Source organism: Daucus carota, chromosome 7 (assembly GCF_001625215.2).
Source record: "Daucus carota subsp. sativus chromosome 7, DH1 v3.0, whole genome shotgun sequence".
Classification (NCBI taxonomy): Eukaryota; Viridiplantae; Streptophyta; class Magnoliopsida; order Apiales; family Apiaceae; genus Daucus; species Daucus carota.
In genome coordinates, this window is record NC_030387.2 from 7953344 (window position 1) to 7968047 (window position 14704).

The following is a 14704-nucleotide window of genomic DNA, read 5'->3' on the forward strand; positions in this document are numbered from 1 at the left end:
CCATCCTCCTATGGATGGCTATATTTGTCGATCCGCTACAGATCTGTAGCGAATTCCACGTCATCTCCAGCAATTTATTTTCCTCTTTCCCGTTGATTACATATTATTTATTATCATATTAAACTGATATATTCTATTTATAACAATCTAAATATTAATAACATATTATTTTTAAACTATAGCCAACCAATATAGCCAATATCATTGAAGCACAATGTCTTACGGGTTCAGCAAATTTTACATGATGTCTTACATGTCCAATTTAGCCAACGATTATAGGCAACGCCATTGAAGATGCTCTTATATATTTAATTATTTTAAATATTCAAATTCTAGAATATGCGTTTTTAATGAAAAATTATTTTGAAACCAAGTGAACATTTGGCAAGATATAGCTTTGTCTTGTCTTTTTAGATATTTTTGTACAATTTAGTCCAATATAAGAAAACGAAATGTTATTATTCCGAAAGAATTGTATCTAACACCCCATAAAAATGTATTAAGAGTCGCTTCATCTCAACTGTCCATATAGGCTTATAGCTGATGTTAAACAATATACTTGATGCTGCGTAACATATGTTTGAGTTGAATTTATTGAGTTTTTCGGTGAAATAATTAGGTGATGCATCCTACATCGTAGAAAAAGTGTTTCTCTCAAATATTTTGATCCCTCGTTTTACTTGAGAAATCGATGAGTATATTCCCCATACTCGTATGAAATCAAGTCCAATGGAGTTTCTAATGGACTGGGAAATTAAGATATTGAATACCCACCAAGTTTGTCATCCTTAAACATCATCTAATCATTGATTTGCAGCTATTTGTAGCAATCCGAACTGTTTTCAACGGCTTGTAGCAGGGTTCTAGTTGAACTAAACCTCAAATATGGACAGTTTGATGTATCCACAATTATTGAAGGATTTAAAAAACTAGATTAAACTTGATCATGTACAATATAAAATTGATTTTTATTAATTTTTGTTTTTTTACCTCTAAAAAATAGATTACATGCCATATTTAAATACAAACATACTTGACTCCTAATAATATTCTACTACTTCTAATAAATCTCCTAAAACAAGATAGACTCAATACTTCCTACAAATTCTCTAGGAGTCCAACAAACATCCAAATATTTCAATCTAAAACTAAGCCTCAAAATAAATAACTAAGCAAATAATAATAATAACTAAATTTATGATTATTCCAACAGATCAAACACAATACTTTATATAAAGATCATATATATCAGAAGAGATAACTGAAAATGCAAAAATTGTATTACTTCTCACATGATACAACACAACTCTCACACACAGATTTTCACTCCAAAAGATCTGCTTTTTCATTAATAAGTGATAAAATATATATAGAAAGGAACTAACGTACTGGTAGCTATAAATCAGGATAACTAGTAATGGGCCTAAGAGCAGCTTCAACGCTGCCCATTTGAATGGCTCGGTCCACGAGAAAGCAAAGATGGCCTGGCCAGTGGCCATATTCAAAACTAAGCGCTGGAACAAAATAAAGGAAGTGGGCATGCCCTGTAAGCTGGTCACGACCAATTGCTCTACTTTGATTAATTTATTATTACTTTTTATTTCTTTTCACTGCTGCCTGCGCTATATGAACGGTCATATGAACGTTAATTATTCTAACGTTACTTATAGAAAGGTAATGTATATATTTTTAACACCTATATTTTTACTCTTATATATAATCACCTCATTATTCATATTTTTAACTTCACAAAGATTTTTATTTTTCTCTCTGAAAAAATGAATCCAAATAATCCCCCTCCTCCGAATTCTCAAAATCCCAACCCTCATTTTCCATATCCATATCAAAATTCTTATTTTCTAAATCCACAAAATTTTAATTTTACTACTCAAAGCCCAAATTCTCAACCCCCATTTTCACATTCTCAAGTTTCTCAATTTCCATTTTATGTATCCTCAAAATTCTCCTTATCCATTCTCATTTCCTCCATTTTCAAATTCACAATTTGAAACCCGACAATAACCTATCAATATCCAAAATTCTCCAGATTCGCAAGTGCCAGCCTTTGGTAACACAAACTTTGTTGATCAAAATAATGATTACGAGGAAACGGAAGATGTACGTGAAAATACTAGCCACTGGACGTGGGTTGAAGATAAGCTTTTAATAAGTGCATGGTTGAATGTGTTAATTGATCCACTAATCGGTACTGAACAAAAAGCCGAAGCATTTTGGGACAGAATTAAGCAATATTGTGAAGAGGACAATCCCGACGTCATCGAAAGAGGAGTTGTTGCTATGAGAAAACGGTGGCAACGAATAAATGAAGGTGCTCAGAAATTTGGGACATGTTATGATGAGGCACAACGAATGATTAGGAGTGGTTCAAACTTAGATAACATAATTGAGAAAGCTCATGAACTCCATTTGGCTCAACACAAGAAAACAACGAATTTTGATAATCATTGGCGTAAGCTTCGTAGACATCCCAAGTGAAGAACTCCTACAACTAGTGCAAGTTCTAAAAGAACTAAATTAAGTAGTTCTGGAACTTACTCATCTGAGGAATTTGAACTGGTTCGTCCAAAAAGTACAAAAGCTGCTAAAAGGAAGGGCAAAGGAAAGGCAACAACTGCGGAAATTGAAGAATATGAAGCTATTCAACTTAATGACTTGAGAAAAATGAAGATAATGGATACAATAAATGAAATGAAACAAAAAGAAATTGAGACTCAAGAAAGAGAGCTTGAGACGAAACAAACTAAGCTCGATTTACAAGTCATTTTGGCAGATACTGCTAAAATGAATGATGCTCAACGGAGGATTCATGCAAAAATGCTTGAGAAAATTATGGCAAGAAACTAACCGTTGGAAGCTAGTGCTTGTCTTTTGTTGTTTGTTTTTATTTGTTTGTAAACTAGTCGTTGGAAGCTAGTCCTTATTTTTATTTGTTTGTAAACTAGCCGTTGGAAGTTGGAATATATTCGTTTTTATCTTCTATATAAACCAGATGTATCAATTCTTTCAATTCACATCAACATGAATCAAACACCCACAACAGAAAGCTTCACAGAAGAATTCACTCAAGAATTTATTGAAGAGTTTTGCGATGACACTAAAAGCAATCGTTGACTCGAGCTCGTTCAAAAAAATATATGGACAAAGTTCAACATCCACGCCTCAAAGATGTATTTACAGAGATCGTGAAGTAGGTCATCAGCGTCTAGTGAAGGATTATTTTTCACCGAATCCAGTATATCCAGGAAAATATATTTCAACGAAAATTCCGTATGGGAAGACGGGTCTTTCTTTGTATTGTGGATGTTGTCTCAAATTTTGATCCATACTTTCAACAAAGAATTGATGTAGTGGGAAGACAAGGTTTATCACCTTTACAGAAATGCACTGCAACAATGCGTATGTTGGCTTATGGTATATCTACTGATGTTGTTGATGATTACGTTCGCATTGGAGAGGGTACTGCGGTTGAAGCCTTGAAAAAATTCGTCTCCAATATAATTACGTTATTTGAAGGTGAATACTTACGAAAGCCGAACTCAAATGACGTGCAACGTCTACTACAAATGTGTGAGGCTCGTGGCTTTCCTGGTATGATGGGGACTATTGATTGCATGCACTGGCAATTGAAAAATTGTCCAAAAGCATGGAAGGGAATGTTCATGAGTGGTCACAAAGGAGTTGCAACAATTATACTCGAAGCGGTTGCTTCATCTGATCTATGGATAAGGCATGCATTTTTTGGAGTTGCCGGATCAAACAATGACATAAATGTTTTAGATCGGTCACCAATATTTGATGAAGTGCTACAAGATCATGCTCCAGAGGTAAATTATACTATCAATGAAAATAATTATAATGTGGGGTATTACTTAACAGATGGAATATATCCTGAATGAGCAACATTCATTAAAACGATACCACGTCCACAAGGTGAGAAAAGGAAATTATTTTCAAAATATCAAGAAAGCCAGCGAAAAGATGTTGAACGAGCATTCGGTGTGTTACGTTTCGCAATTGTACGTGGTCCGACACGCTTTTGGTACAAAGACAATCTTGGGAGAATCTCTTGAGAGCATGCATCATAATACATAATATGATTGTTGAAGACGAGAGAGACACGTATGCCACTCAATTTGGTCCCCTTCCAAGTTATGTTGATGCAACAAATGGTTTATCACAACCAAACTTAGGCGAAGAACCTTTTGTCGCGTATGAAACGTATATTCAAAACACTATACAGATGCGTGATAAACAGGCACATCGTCAGCTACAAAATGACTTGGTTGAGCATATCTCGCAATTTCATAAGAATCATTAATTTTTTTTTATTGTAATGTTTTTAATTTAACGATTTCTCGTGTCTTTTCTTAATGTAATATTTTTCCTTGTATTTGTCTTTTTAATAATATGATTAATTATGGTGCATATTTTTTATTTTATAAATTACCATTCTATTATAAATATAATATAATAACGAAATAATGGGTCCGACATAATTGGTAAATGGGCGTATCGTTGCACAGACATGGCCAATTTCCTTTCGGGCCTGGTTTAGTGTACGTGGCATATAAGTGGGGTCGGGGGAAATGGGAAATGGGCAGGGGGCGCTGGGGGTGCTCTAACAACTCCTACTAATCCTCTGTCACTTATCTTTCTCCACTGCCAGCATGACTAAGTCGTCAACTAAACAAATCAAATAAAAAACATTATTAATTTACTACAGATAAAAACAAGTTTAAGATTATTTTTCCAACAATCTCCCCCATAATCTTAAACTTATTTGAACGGAATTTATGAAGCACTTCTCTTCATCTGTGATGCACTTCTCACCACCATCAATTTGTTGATGCACTTCTCATCAACATCAAATTGTTGATGCACTTCTCATCAACACCAAATTCACTGGAGCACTTCTCTCCTGGTGCACATAATCACCCATAATTCAAAAGAAAATCTTGTTCATCCACAACCACCTTGTGCTATGGTCTTCTTTTACAAATTCTTTTGGAACCTGTGATGCACAACCACCTCTGACATGGTCTTTTTTTTCCGCCCTGTAATACTTTCATCTGGAACAGCCCATAAAATATCTCCATATATAATATATAAATATAACTACATAACTTCATAAGCCCTAGGATCAAAAGGCTCTGATACCAAGTGAAGGATTTGAAAAACTAGATTAAACTGGAAACACAATAATGTATATAAAGATCATATATACCAGAAGAGAAAACTGAAAATGCAAACACTGTATTATTTCTCACATGATACAACACAACTCACACACATATATTTTCACTCCAAAAGACCTGCTTTTTCATTAATAAGTGATAAAATATATATAGAAAGGAACTAACGTACTGGTAGCTATAAATCAGGAAAACTAGTAATGGGCCTAACAACTCCTACTAATCCTCTGTCACTTATCATTAGTCCCACAATTTCTCCACTACCACCATGGCTAAGTCATCAACTAAACAAGTCAAATAAAAAACATTATTAATTTACTACAAATAAAAACAAGTTTAAGATTATTTTTCCAACAATTAAGCGATTACAACTAATACACCGCCTTTATTGTCCTGACCCCCAAAGCCGAAGCCTACAGAAATACTACCCGGGTGAAGCTACTGGTAATACCTCTTTAAGTGTTGTTCGTTCCATGCCCACGTTATGAGTCTCACATCCATGTCTATAAGTTGATAGGTACCTTCCAAAAGCACTGTCTTGATGATGTATGGGCCTTGTCATTTGGCACTGAAGGCTCCATGAGCGGGAACCATCATGTTAGGCATCATTTTTCTTAGGACCAGGTCTCCCGTTTTGAGGGGTCGAGCCCTCACCTTCTTGTCAAAATATTTATGGGTCCTCTATTGATATGCAGCGAGTTTCAACTGAGCCGTATCCCTTACTTCCTCAATTAGGTCTAGGTAGAGCTTGTGATTGACTTCATTGTTTTCAGGGTCATAGTTATCCCTTCTAAAGGATCCAGCTCCAACCTCCACGGGAACCATAGCTTCACACCCATATGTGAGGGTGAACGGGGTTTCGCCCGTGGTAGACCTTGAGGTGGTATTGTAAGACCACAACACCATTTGGAGTTCCTCTGGGCAACATCCCTTTTTTTCTTCTAATTTGGCATTCGGGGTATGCTTGATTATTTTATTCACGGCCTCCGCTAACCGTTACTCTGGGGATGACATACAGCTAAAAATCCTTTCTTTATCCCAAGATGTTCACAGAAATCCATCATCTCTTTGCTATCGAATTGTTTCCCATTATCTGATATGAGCTTATAGGAAACCCCGTATCGACAAATGATCGCTCGGTAAACAAAGTCTATCAGCTTCCTTGTAGTGATGGAACCTAGGGGTTCAGCTTCAGCCCATTTGGTGAAGTAGTCCACAGCAACAACAGCGTATTTCACACCCCCTTTTCCTTTCCGTAACTCTCCAATCAGATCTTTCCCCCAAACAGCAAACGGCCAGGGGCTTGTCAAAGTTTTCAGAGGTACCGCTGGATTCTTGTTTGTATTGGAGAACCTTTGGCAGCTGTCATAAGCTTTGGCGAAGGCATGAGCATTCTTGTAAAGGGTAGGCCAGTAGTAGCCTTGACTGAGAATCTTGTGAGCGAGGGAGGCACCCCCCGAGTGATTCTCACAGATTCTCTCATGCACCTCGCGCATTATGTATTCACTTTATCCCAGCAACACATTTGAGGAGGGGCCGATTAAACCCCCTTTTGTAAAGAACTCCATCGTAGATGACATATTGGGCTGCCTTGTACCTCAATTTTCGGGGTTCATCCTTATTTCCAAGTAAGATTCCGTTACTATGTATTCATGAATTGGGGTTGTCCAAAGATCAGGTTCCTCAATTTCTGCGTCTAAGACTTCGATTTTAGGGATGCCGGGCTGATACTGAATTTCGAGGGGAATCACCCAAGCATGTGTGCATCCCTCTGTGATCTCAACTTAGCTAGCGCATCTGCATCTGCATTATCATCCCTTGGTATTTGCTCTAGCTTGATTTCTCTGAATTTCCCAATTAGCTCTTGGGCATACTGCATACAAAGATCAGTTCGGGGACCCCTAGCCTGGAAGCCTCCCCTGATGTGCCAAACTACCAACATTGAGTCACTGTATACATTCATGTTTTCCACCTTCATCTCCAATGCTAACTTCAGCCCCGCTATTAGGGCTTCATACTCGGCGTCATTATTGGTGGCTTTAAAGTCAAAGTGAATGGAGCTTTGCAGCTTATGGCCTTTCGGGCTAACTAGGACAATGCAAGCCCCAGCCCCATTTCCATTGACAGCCCCATCGACGTATAGATTACATCAAGGGGAACAATTCTCGGGTATGGTTATTGGAGGCTGAGGTTCGGGTACACATTTCATCCCTTCAACCTCAAATGTGGGTGGAAATTCCGGAAGCCCACGTTGAATCTGAAATGGTGGTGATTATCACAAGAGCTCACCTTGCACAACGAAAGATTTTTCAATATATGAGGACATCTGTATCCCTAGCCTCAGTTGGCGTAAGTGATGGGTATGAAAACTGGACTATCACCTGTTTATTATGTGCGCGGATCAATTGTAACTCTACTATTTTCAAAAATGTTGGTTTCGACTGAATTGGTCGGGAAACCTTTATAGTCATTTTTATTGTCAAGAATATACATATTCTATTCCTTGAGCAATCTGAAAATAAAATGTGTAGTTATTTACCTCATTTTTATTTTCCAATCAGGTTGTATTGTCAGTTCGGGGATTTGTCTCTATTGTGTTTTAATGAATGCATTTTGTCAAAAAAAAAGTAAGTTAACTTATCAAAAATAAAAAAATATACATAATCTCCTCAAAATCTCAAACTCCAACCCTACACTCCCTATTTCTCTAATTTTAGTCAAGCATGCTACATTAGTCGAGGCTATAGATCTTGAACAAATGTCATGTCATCAATTATTATTAAAATAATATATGCTATTTATAATAACTTGAAATAATAATAACGTACTATTTTTAAGATATAATCAATCAGTATAGCCTGTGAACAAAATATCATACAAATTCAGCAAAATTTACAGATTATCTTGCAGGTCTAATTTAGCCAACAATTAGATCATCTCCAATGTGGTTGACTATAATCGTTATCAAAATTGAACCTGTAAGACTTTATGTAAAAGTTGCTAAACCTCTAAGATATTGTCCTTCAATTATATTGGCTGGTTATAATTTAAAAATATTATGTTATTAATATTTTAGATTGTCAAAATAAAATATATCAGTTCAAGATGGTAATAAATGATGTATATCTTTCTACAAATTTCTTGCAGACTGTAGAGTTTCGACAAACACAATCATTCATAGGAGGTTGACTAAAATTATACATAAGGGATGAATATGCTTGGCATGTGATTTTTTCAAGAGGTAGGCTATTTTTTATTTTTTGTTAACTCAACTTTTAGTCAAGAATTTTCAACAGTTGGAGATGATCTTATACCCAACTTGTTGGATATTCTCTTATACCTGTCATCTTGCTATGTCCAATTTTTATGTGATTCATATTCATATATATAAATAATTTATATTCATACATATAAATAATTTAATTTTTTTTTTCTGACGAAACATATAAATAATATAACTTAATTTAGGGGAAATGTTAATTTCAGAGCTGGTTTTTTATTTCTAGAGCTGAAAAAGCATAAAAAGACGAAATTATCTCTCATATTGTTTTATTTCTTTTGCTATTGTGTATTTACGGGGTCAGTTTTGTCTTTTCAAACTTCGTTTGCTCTGAAAATTAAAAATCAGCTCTGGAATATTTAACACTTCCCTAATTTAATTATTTGATACAAGTATGATCTACTAAACCAATTTTTTTAAAATATATTTAATATCTAGAAAATATTATTTAAAATGAGGTAGATGGTTAGTACAAAATTGACATTAAAGTCCAGTTAGTTACCCGTACAAATGCAGAAAGATTTAAATCATGTTCTGGGACCAAACTTTCTGTTCCAGACACTACTGCATGAGTGCATTCATATCTTCTGAACACTGCGTTGATATAAAATATAGTGCATACAATATCCACATGCCACAGTGTACATCTTGATGAATCAATTTATGTTTATCTAGTGCGAGGAAAAAAAACAGACATTTTTTTATGCAATAAATACCAATCAATAGTAATAGTTGCATGTATTCATATCAAAAGTGGTGGCCTAATGACAGAATATACGGAAATATTGATTGCGGTATACAATAATTCATCGGTATTGCTGTACAATCAGTTATTCTGAGTAATTATTACAGCGATCATTTTGGTAGTACTCTGTTTATTAAAAAATAATCATCCTAATTTTGTGTACTAATTGGTGTACGTAATTTGTGATGTCAAAAACACTTACTTCTACGTATAATTTTTTTAAAAATTTTCTAAATAAAAATTTAACATATATATTTTATTAAAAAAAAGTTTTGGAAAATAATTAATATATAAAAATATACTTTTTTTATACTTTAAAATATTGTAAAATTTTAAAGCAATTATTATTTAAGGGAGTAATATTTTACAAACAGAACGTAAAACAATTTATGAATGATTTTTCTAAAACTAGCTCTGCTCTTTCATGGTTACTGTTTCATTTCGTATACAATGGGGCCGTTTGGGTTATAACTTAAAAGAAGTGACTTCTTGCTTATAGTAAAAAAGTGGAGTAGAAGTGAGAAGTAAATAAGTTAATAAAGTGTTTGGAAAAAAAGCAGAAGCTGTGAGAGATAAGCTAGCATTTTCAGCTTCTTAAAAATGCTTCTACTTCTTTACACAAACGGGTAAAAAGAAGCAGAAGCCAAAAGCAGCTTCTGCTTCCATGAACCAAACAGGCCCAATATACACTTGGACATATAATTAAGGAAGAAGAAGTCTGGAATTGATTCTACGAGAGCCGCATAATATATCATAAATAATATTATTATACAATTATTTATGTATATATATTTAGATAGGATCAAATAAAAATTTTTTTAAGTTACAAACTTACAAACTTTTTTTTATTTTCCTATCGTGTTAATCCTTAGTTATATAAAGTATCCATGTTGAAAATTTTTCAAAAAACATCACAATTTTTAAAAATAACGCATAAATAAATCGCGTTTTCAACACATTTATAACTGGGGTTCAACATCGGGTGTTGAACACTAATTATCATTGTGTTGAATATATCTAAAAATATGTTTAAACTATACCTCTAGGGTTTGGGTAGGGTCTAGAAACATAAATATTAGTTATATAACATGTTTACCTTAGTTCTTACATTTAAAAATTGGTTTATGTACTTCTCCACCACTATTTTAGTCAATGTTCAAAAAAAAATGTTGAAAAAATGTTGAACTCAAGTTATATATGCGTTGCACAAAAAAATTTTGTAAGTTTGTACCAGAACCCTCCCCTATTTATTTATTAACTTTGTACCTGTACACGTATTAAACTTCCAACTACAAATATCTTCTCCTAGAATTACAATCTGTTTCTTATTAATTTTCACGAACATATTTCATTATAAATCACATTTATGGTTGTGGAAATTTGGTTTTGCACAGAGTATTATAATTCAAATTAAATAAAATACTTTTCTTGATTTACGTATGGAACATACACCAAACATCTGTCTTGATTTAATTATCAATTTATTTATTAAAGATAATTATTTATCAAACATAAATGTAATCTTGAACTGTGGAGTTGTAAGGTAAATGAGGGATTGCTAGGGATACCTGTAGTAAACACTCCTTTAATTTTGAGGTAATGAGCTTGAAGGAGAGCTGTAGTAGGCATCACAAAGGTGACATTGTTGCTGCTGCTGTTGCATTGTCAACTGCAATGGGAGCATCCATGACTGGTGAAGCAGCTATAAGGTACCTGCCAGATGCTTTGTTAGCTGTCACTAAAACATTATTGGTTTGCTCTGGAGCAGTCACAATTGTGTCGGTTTTGAATGGCTTTACATGGGTGGCATCAACTTCAACTACAGTTAGCTTATGTCCAGAAATTTAAAGAAGAGTTCTTCGTTGCGTGCAGCATTGATGATACATAGCATGTAAGACTTTCCAGGTTCGACACTTGGTTTAAATGCATCTTGTTCAGACCAGTTTGAGACCAGTCCTGGTAGGCCAGTGATTGTATGACCATCTGAGATGTTGGTGCTAATCCTGATTTCTGTGCTTGGTTGATCACAGCTTCAGTATCTACTTTCCAATATTTTTTAACATATTTACAACAGAAATAGTCGATAATGGTTAACTCTCAATGTTGCATAAATTCTTCTTATCTGAACTTTTTATCAGTGTACAAGTTTACTCACCTAAAATAGTCGATAATGGTTGACTCTCAATGTTGCATAAATCCTTCTTATCTGAACTTTTTATAAGTGTACAAGTTTACTCACCTAATATGATGACAGCTTCCTTTTCTGGTTTGGGAAATGAATATGGAACACCCATCTTAGGAAGGCTTACAATAGAACCATGAACAGTTGCACGTAGCCATAAGATATGTGCATGCCATAAAAGTGTACCTCTTTGACCTGTTATAGTGAAGTCGTAGATATAGTTTTGCTCCGGCTGGATAGGGCATTGTGTATTGTGTAATGTATGCTGGCCCATCCGCCCACCCTGTTCTGAGTTGCCGAATTCCATGCCTGAATTCAAGAACATACAATGTTGTTTAGTCATTTAAAAAACAACTAAAAAGTAGGAGTTTGCATCTTGAACACCTATTTAAATTACTGATGTCTGATGTTCTAAGCATTATCTAGTATTATTAAGCTTGCTAGTTGCTACATATGCAGAACTTATTTTGGTTCTTTTTGACATGCTCTTGTGGAAGTGGAACTATTGTAGTCTATAAAGGTAATTAAACTGCTAAAGTACAAATTCTTACCAGTGGATTGAAACATTGTACTTGACATGGTTGACAACCTTCATTAGCACCTTGTCACCTTCCCTGGCGGTTAAATTAGGACCTGGAAATCGTCCATTCACAGTTACAATCGGCTTTGTTGAGCAGAGTCGGCCTGAATTTTTCATCACCACCTTCACGAAGTTGAACAATAAGTTTCAGCGTTTTCTACTGCTAAAATATTCAAACGAAGGGCCTAAACTAAAAAAATTTCACTACAAATCATGCCTGGAGAGTGCTATTTGTTTATAAGTGCTAAAACCAGATTCGGCCAGTTCAGTAGAACTAAATATATTACATGGCATGCACAATACCCTGCATTTATAGGCTGCACAAGTAGTCAAGTACTACTACATATCCTGAGCAATGTGAAGAAAATGGACTGCCAAATAATATGCGTGCGAAATATCATGAGTACAATGTAAAAACTGAAAAGAAGATACTTACGTTGAACTTGTAATGTCGAACTCTGCATTCAACTATAATCGGAAAAAGGCAAGCTGCAAACATCAAAACTCGAATCCAAGACTCCATTCTTGATCTCTTGGATTAATTTGTTTAAAACTTATTAAGTTCAAGGTACTGTAATTTGTGTAATTAAGCACTTCAACCCTATATATATATATATATATATGCATTCAAGAATCATGACAGCTGGATATGTCACTGCTGCAAGCCTGTAATGTCGTTTTTCATTTTAGATGAATGAATAGAGATTCTTATTTAAAATACGAGGGAAAGTTTTGCTAATCTTTTCTTGCTTGTTACATAAAGTGTTCTATCTATCTTTTTAACCACCAATCAGTTGACAGAAAAATCTTATCGTTTAAATCTCTATGTAATATTAATCTTAACTATACTTCTTGTATCACAAAAATTACACAATAAGTATTATTAAATGTTATATCTACATGGGTGTTTGGGTGTAGTATTCCTGTGCTTAAAAGTGGCATAAGCCCACTTTCACTTTCTTGATGCTCGATTGGCAAATTATTTAGGAACATGCTTGGTTACAAAATTTTGTACATAATGACATGTTGTATTTACATCGGAAATTTAACCAGAAAAGTTGGGACAAGTATTCCGAAAAGGGGCATCACCTTTGATGATTAAAAGAGAAGTCAGCAAGCTTTAAATGTCTTTAAGTATTGTTTCTCTGAAAGTGTGCCATGAACCAGAAGAAAATGTATAAGAAATGGGCAGCGATAAGTTCATAAATATTCCAACTCCACCAATCAAAATCCACTAAACGGTTTTTCTATGGTGTGCCCAAGGGCACACACTAAGCACTAATTTTTATGAGTTTGGTGCATTCTTATTGGTCATATAATCATAAATATGGATGACCCCCTTGCATTTACACCAACTCCACCAATCAAAATCCACTAAACTCATCAAATTTAGTGCTTAATGTGTGCCCTTGGGCACACACTAGAAAGACCCATATTCCAGTTGATGCTTTCATGGCATCTTCAAATATAGGCTTGCCCCTCCGCAACTCCGAAAATGACTCTACTCAGACTTTGCACTTAATATTTGATTGAATAGTGTGCCATGCCCATGCATACTATACAAAATATAAAGACACACCGATACCTCAGTGCTTACACCTTCACTTATAAATGTGATAAAAAACCTTCGACTCTTATGTTTTCATTACAAAGCAAGGCGCGAGTGCACGTGAGAATGCTACCAAACAAAAGCTAATGAGCGTTTTCATAAGAAATATAGTTGATTGTAAAGCAGCAGCAGCAATGTCAGCATATGTGGCTCAAGAAGAAGATATATACACCAAAGACGGAACAACTGATTATCGCCATAAACCTGCTGTCAAAAGCAAAACCGGAACCTGGAAAGCATGCCCTTACATCCTAGGTCTGTCTCCTTTTTTTCTGGTTTGTCTAGTGTGTGCTCATGGTCACATGTTAAGCGCTAAATTCTATCCCTCAATATTTCATAATTGGGTGTGCTGAAGTTTTTACATTTGTTGGACAGCTTGAGTTTTTCTATGAGCAGATGATGCCATGAGGAGTCTCTGCTCAGCGTTGTCGCTCACCACGGCTGCACTAGGAAATTATTTGAGCACTTCTCTCGTCAACATGGTGACAGATGTGAGCACAAGAAATGGTGGTAAAGGCTGGATTCCTGATATTCTGAATTATGGTCATTTGGATTACTTCTTCTGGATGTTGGCTTTGTCAAGTGTGATGAATTTGGGAGTTTATGTGTTAGTGGCCAAGTGTTACACTTACACGAAGCCTGTTGATCCAATATCTCAAGATTGATCGGGTTTATATTAAATTTGGTTTTGATGTTTTGATGTCCAAGCTCCAAGAGAACTCAACTTATTTTCTTTATGTCATTTGTCTATTTAATGATATTCAATTTCTTATACAATTTTCAACATGTTCTCTAAATTTATGAAGATTTGATCTTTTTTGAAGAAACTAAATTTGCAAGTTACTATTTCTTTCTATATTTTAAAAACAAAGAATATGTATATGTACAAGAATATTTATGTTGTTCTCTAGTAAAGCATTAATTTTATAGAAAAATATTGTATCGGACATTTTTTATTTTATAAACATATATTTGCAAAGAAAAAGATATGTATGTTGTATTTGACATTTTCTATTTAATATATATATATATATATATATATATATATATATATATATATATATATATATATATATATATAATATATATGTGACG

General features: G+C 34.5%; 1 protein-coding gene, 1 long non-coding RNA gene and 1 pseudogene across 2 annotated transcripts; all 3 read left to right on the top strand.

The window, feature by feature from the left end:
* Positions 1–1479: 1479 nt before the first annotated feature.
* Positions 1480–2496, top strand: LOC108194577 (glutathione S-transferase T3-like). The gene is made up of 2 exons (XM_017361536.1): positions 1480–1546; positions 2048–2496. Exons 1-2 carry the CDS (start codon positions 1480–1482, stop codon positions 2494–2496), a joined length of 516 nt encoding a protein of 171 aa, XP_017217025.1.
* Positions 2497–3109: 613 nt separating this feature from the next.
* On the top strand, positions 3110–4339 carry LOC108194578 (uncharacterized; annotated as a pseudogene).
* Positions 4340–13530: 9191 nt separating this feature from the next.
* On the top strand, positions 13531–14306 carry LOC108195717 (uncharacterized). The gene is made up of 2 exons (XR_001801574.2): positions 13531–13864; positions 13985–14306. It is a non-coding gene; the product is annotated as an uncharacterized LOC108195717 (long non-coding RNA).
* The last annotated feature ends 398 nt before the right edge of the window (positions 14307–14704 follow it).

Bases quoted from the DNA above. Each gene is read 5' to 3' on its own strand.
- LOC108194577 (XM_017361536.1), top strand. From the start codon at position 1,480: ATGGCCTGGCCAGTGGCCATATTCAAAACTAAGCGCTGGAACAAAATA. The intron at 1,547-2,047 runs GTAAGCTGGTCA...AAAATTCTCCAG, and splicing joins AAAGGAAGTGGGCATGCCCT to ATTCGCAAGTGCCAGCCTTT.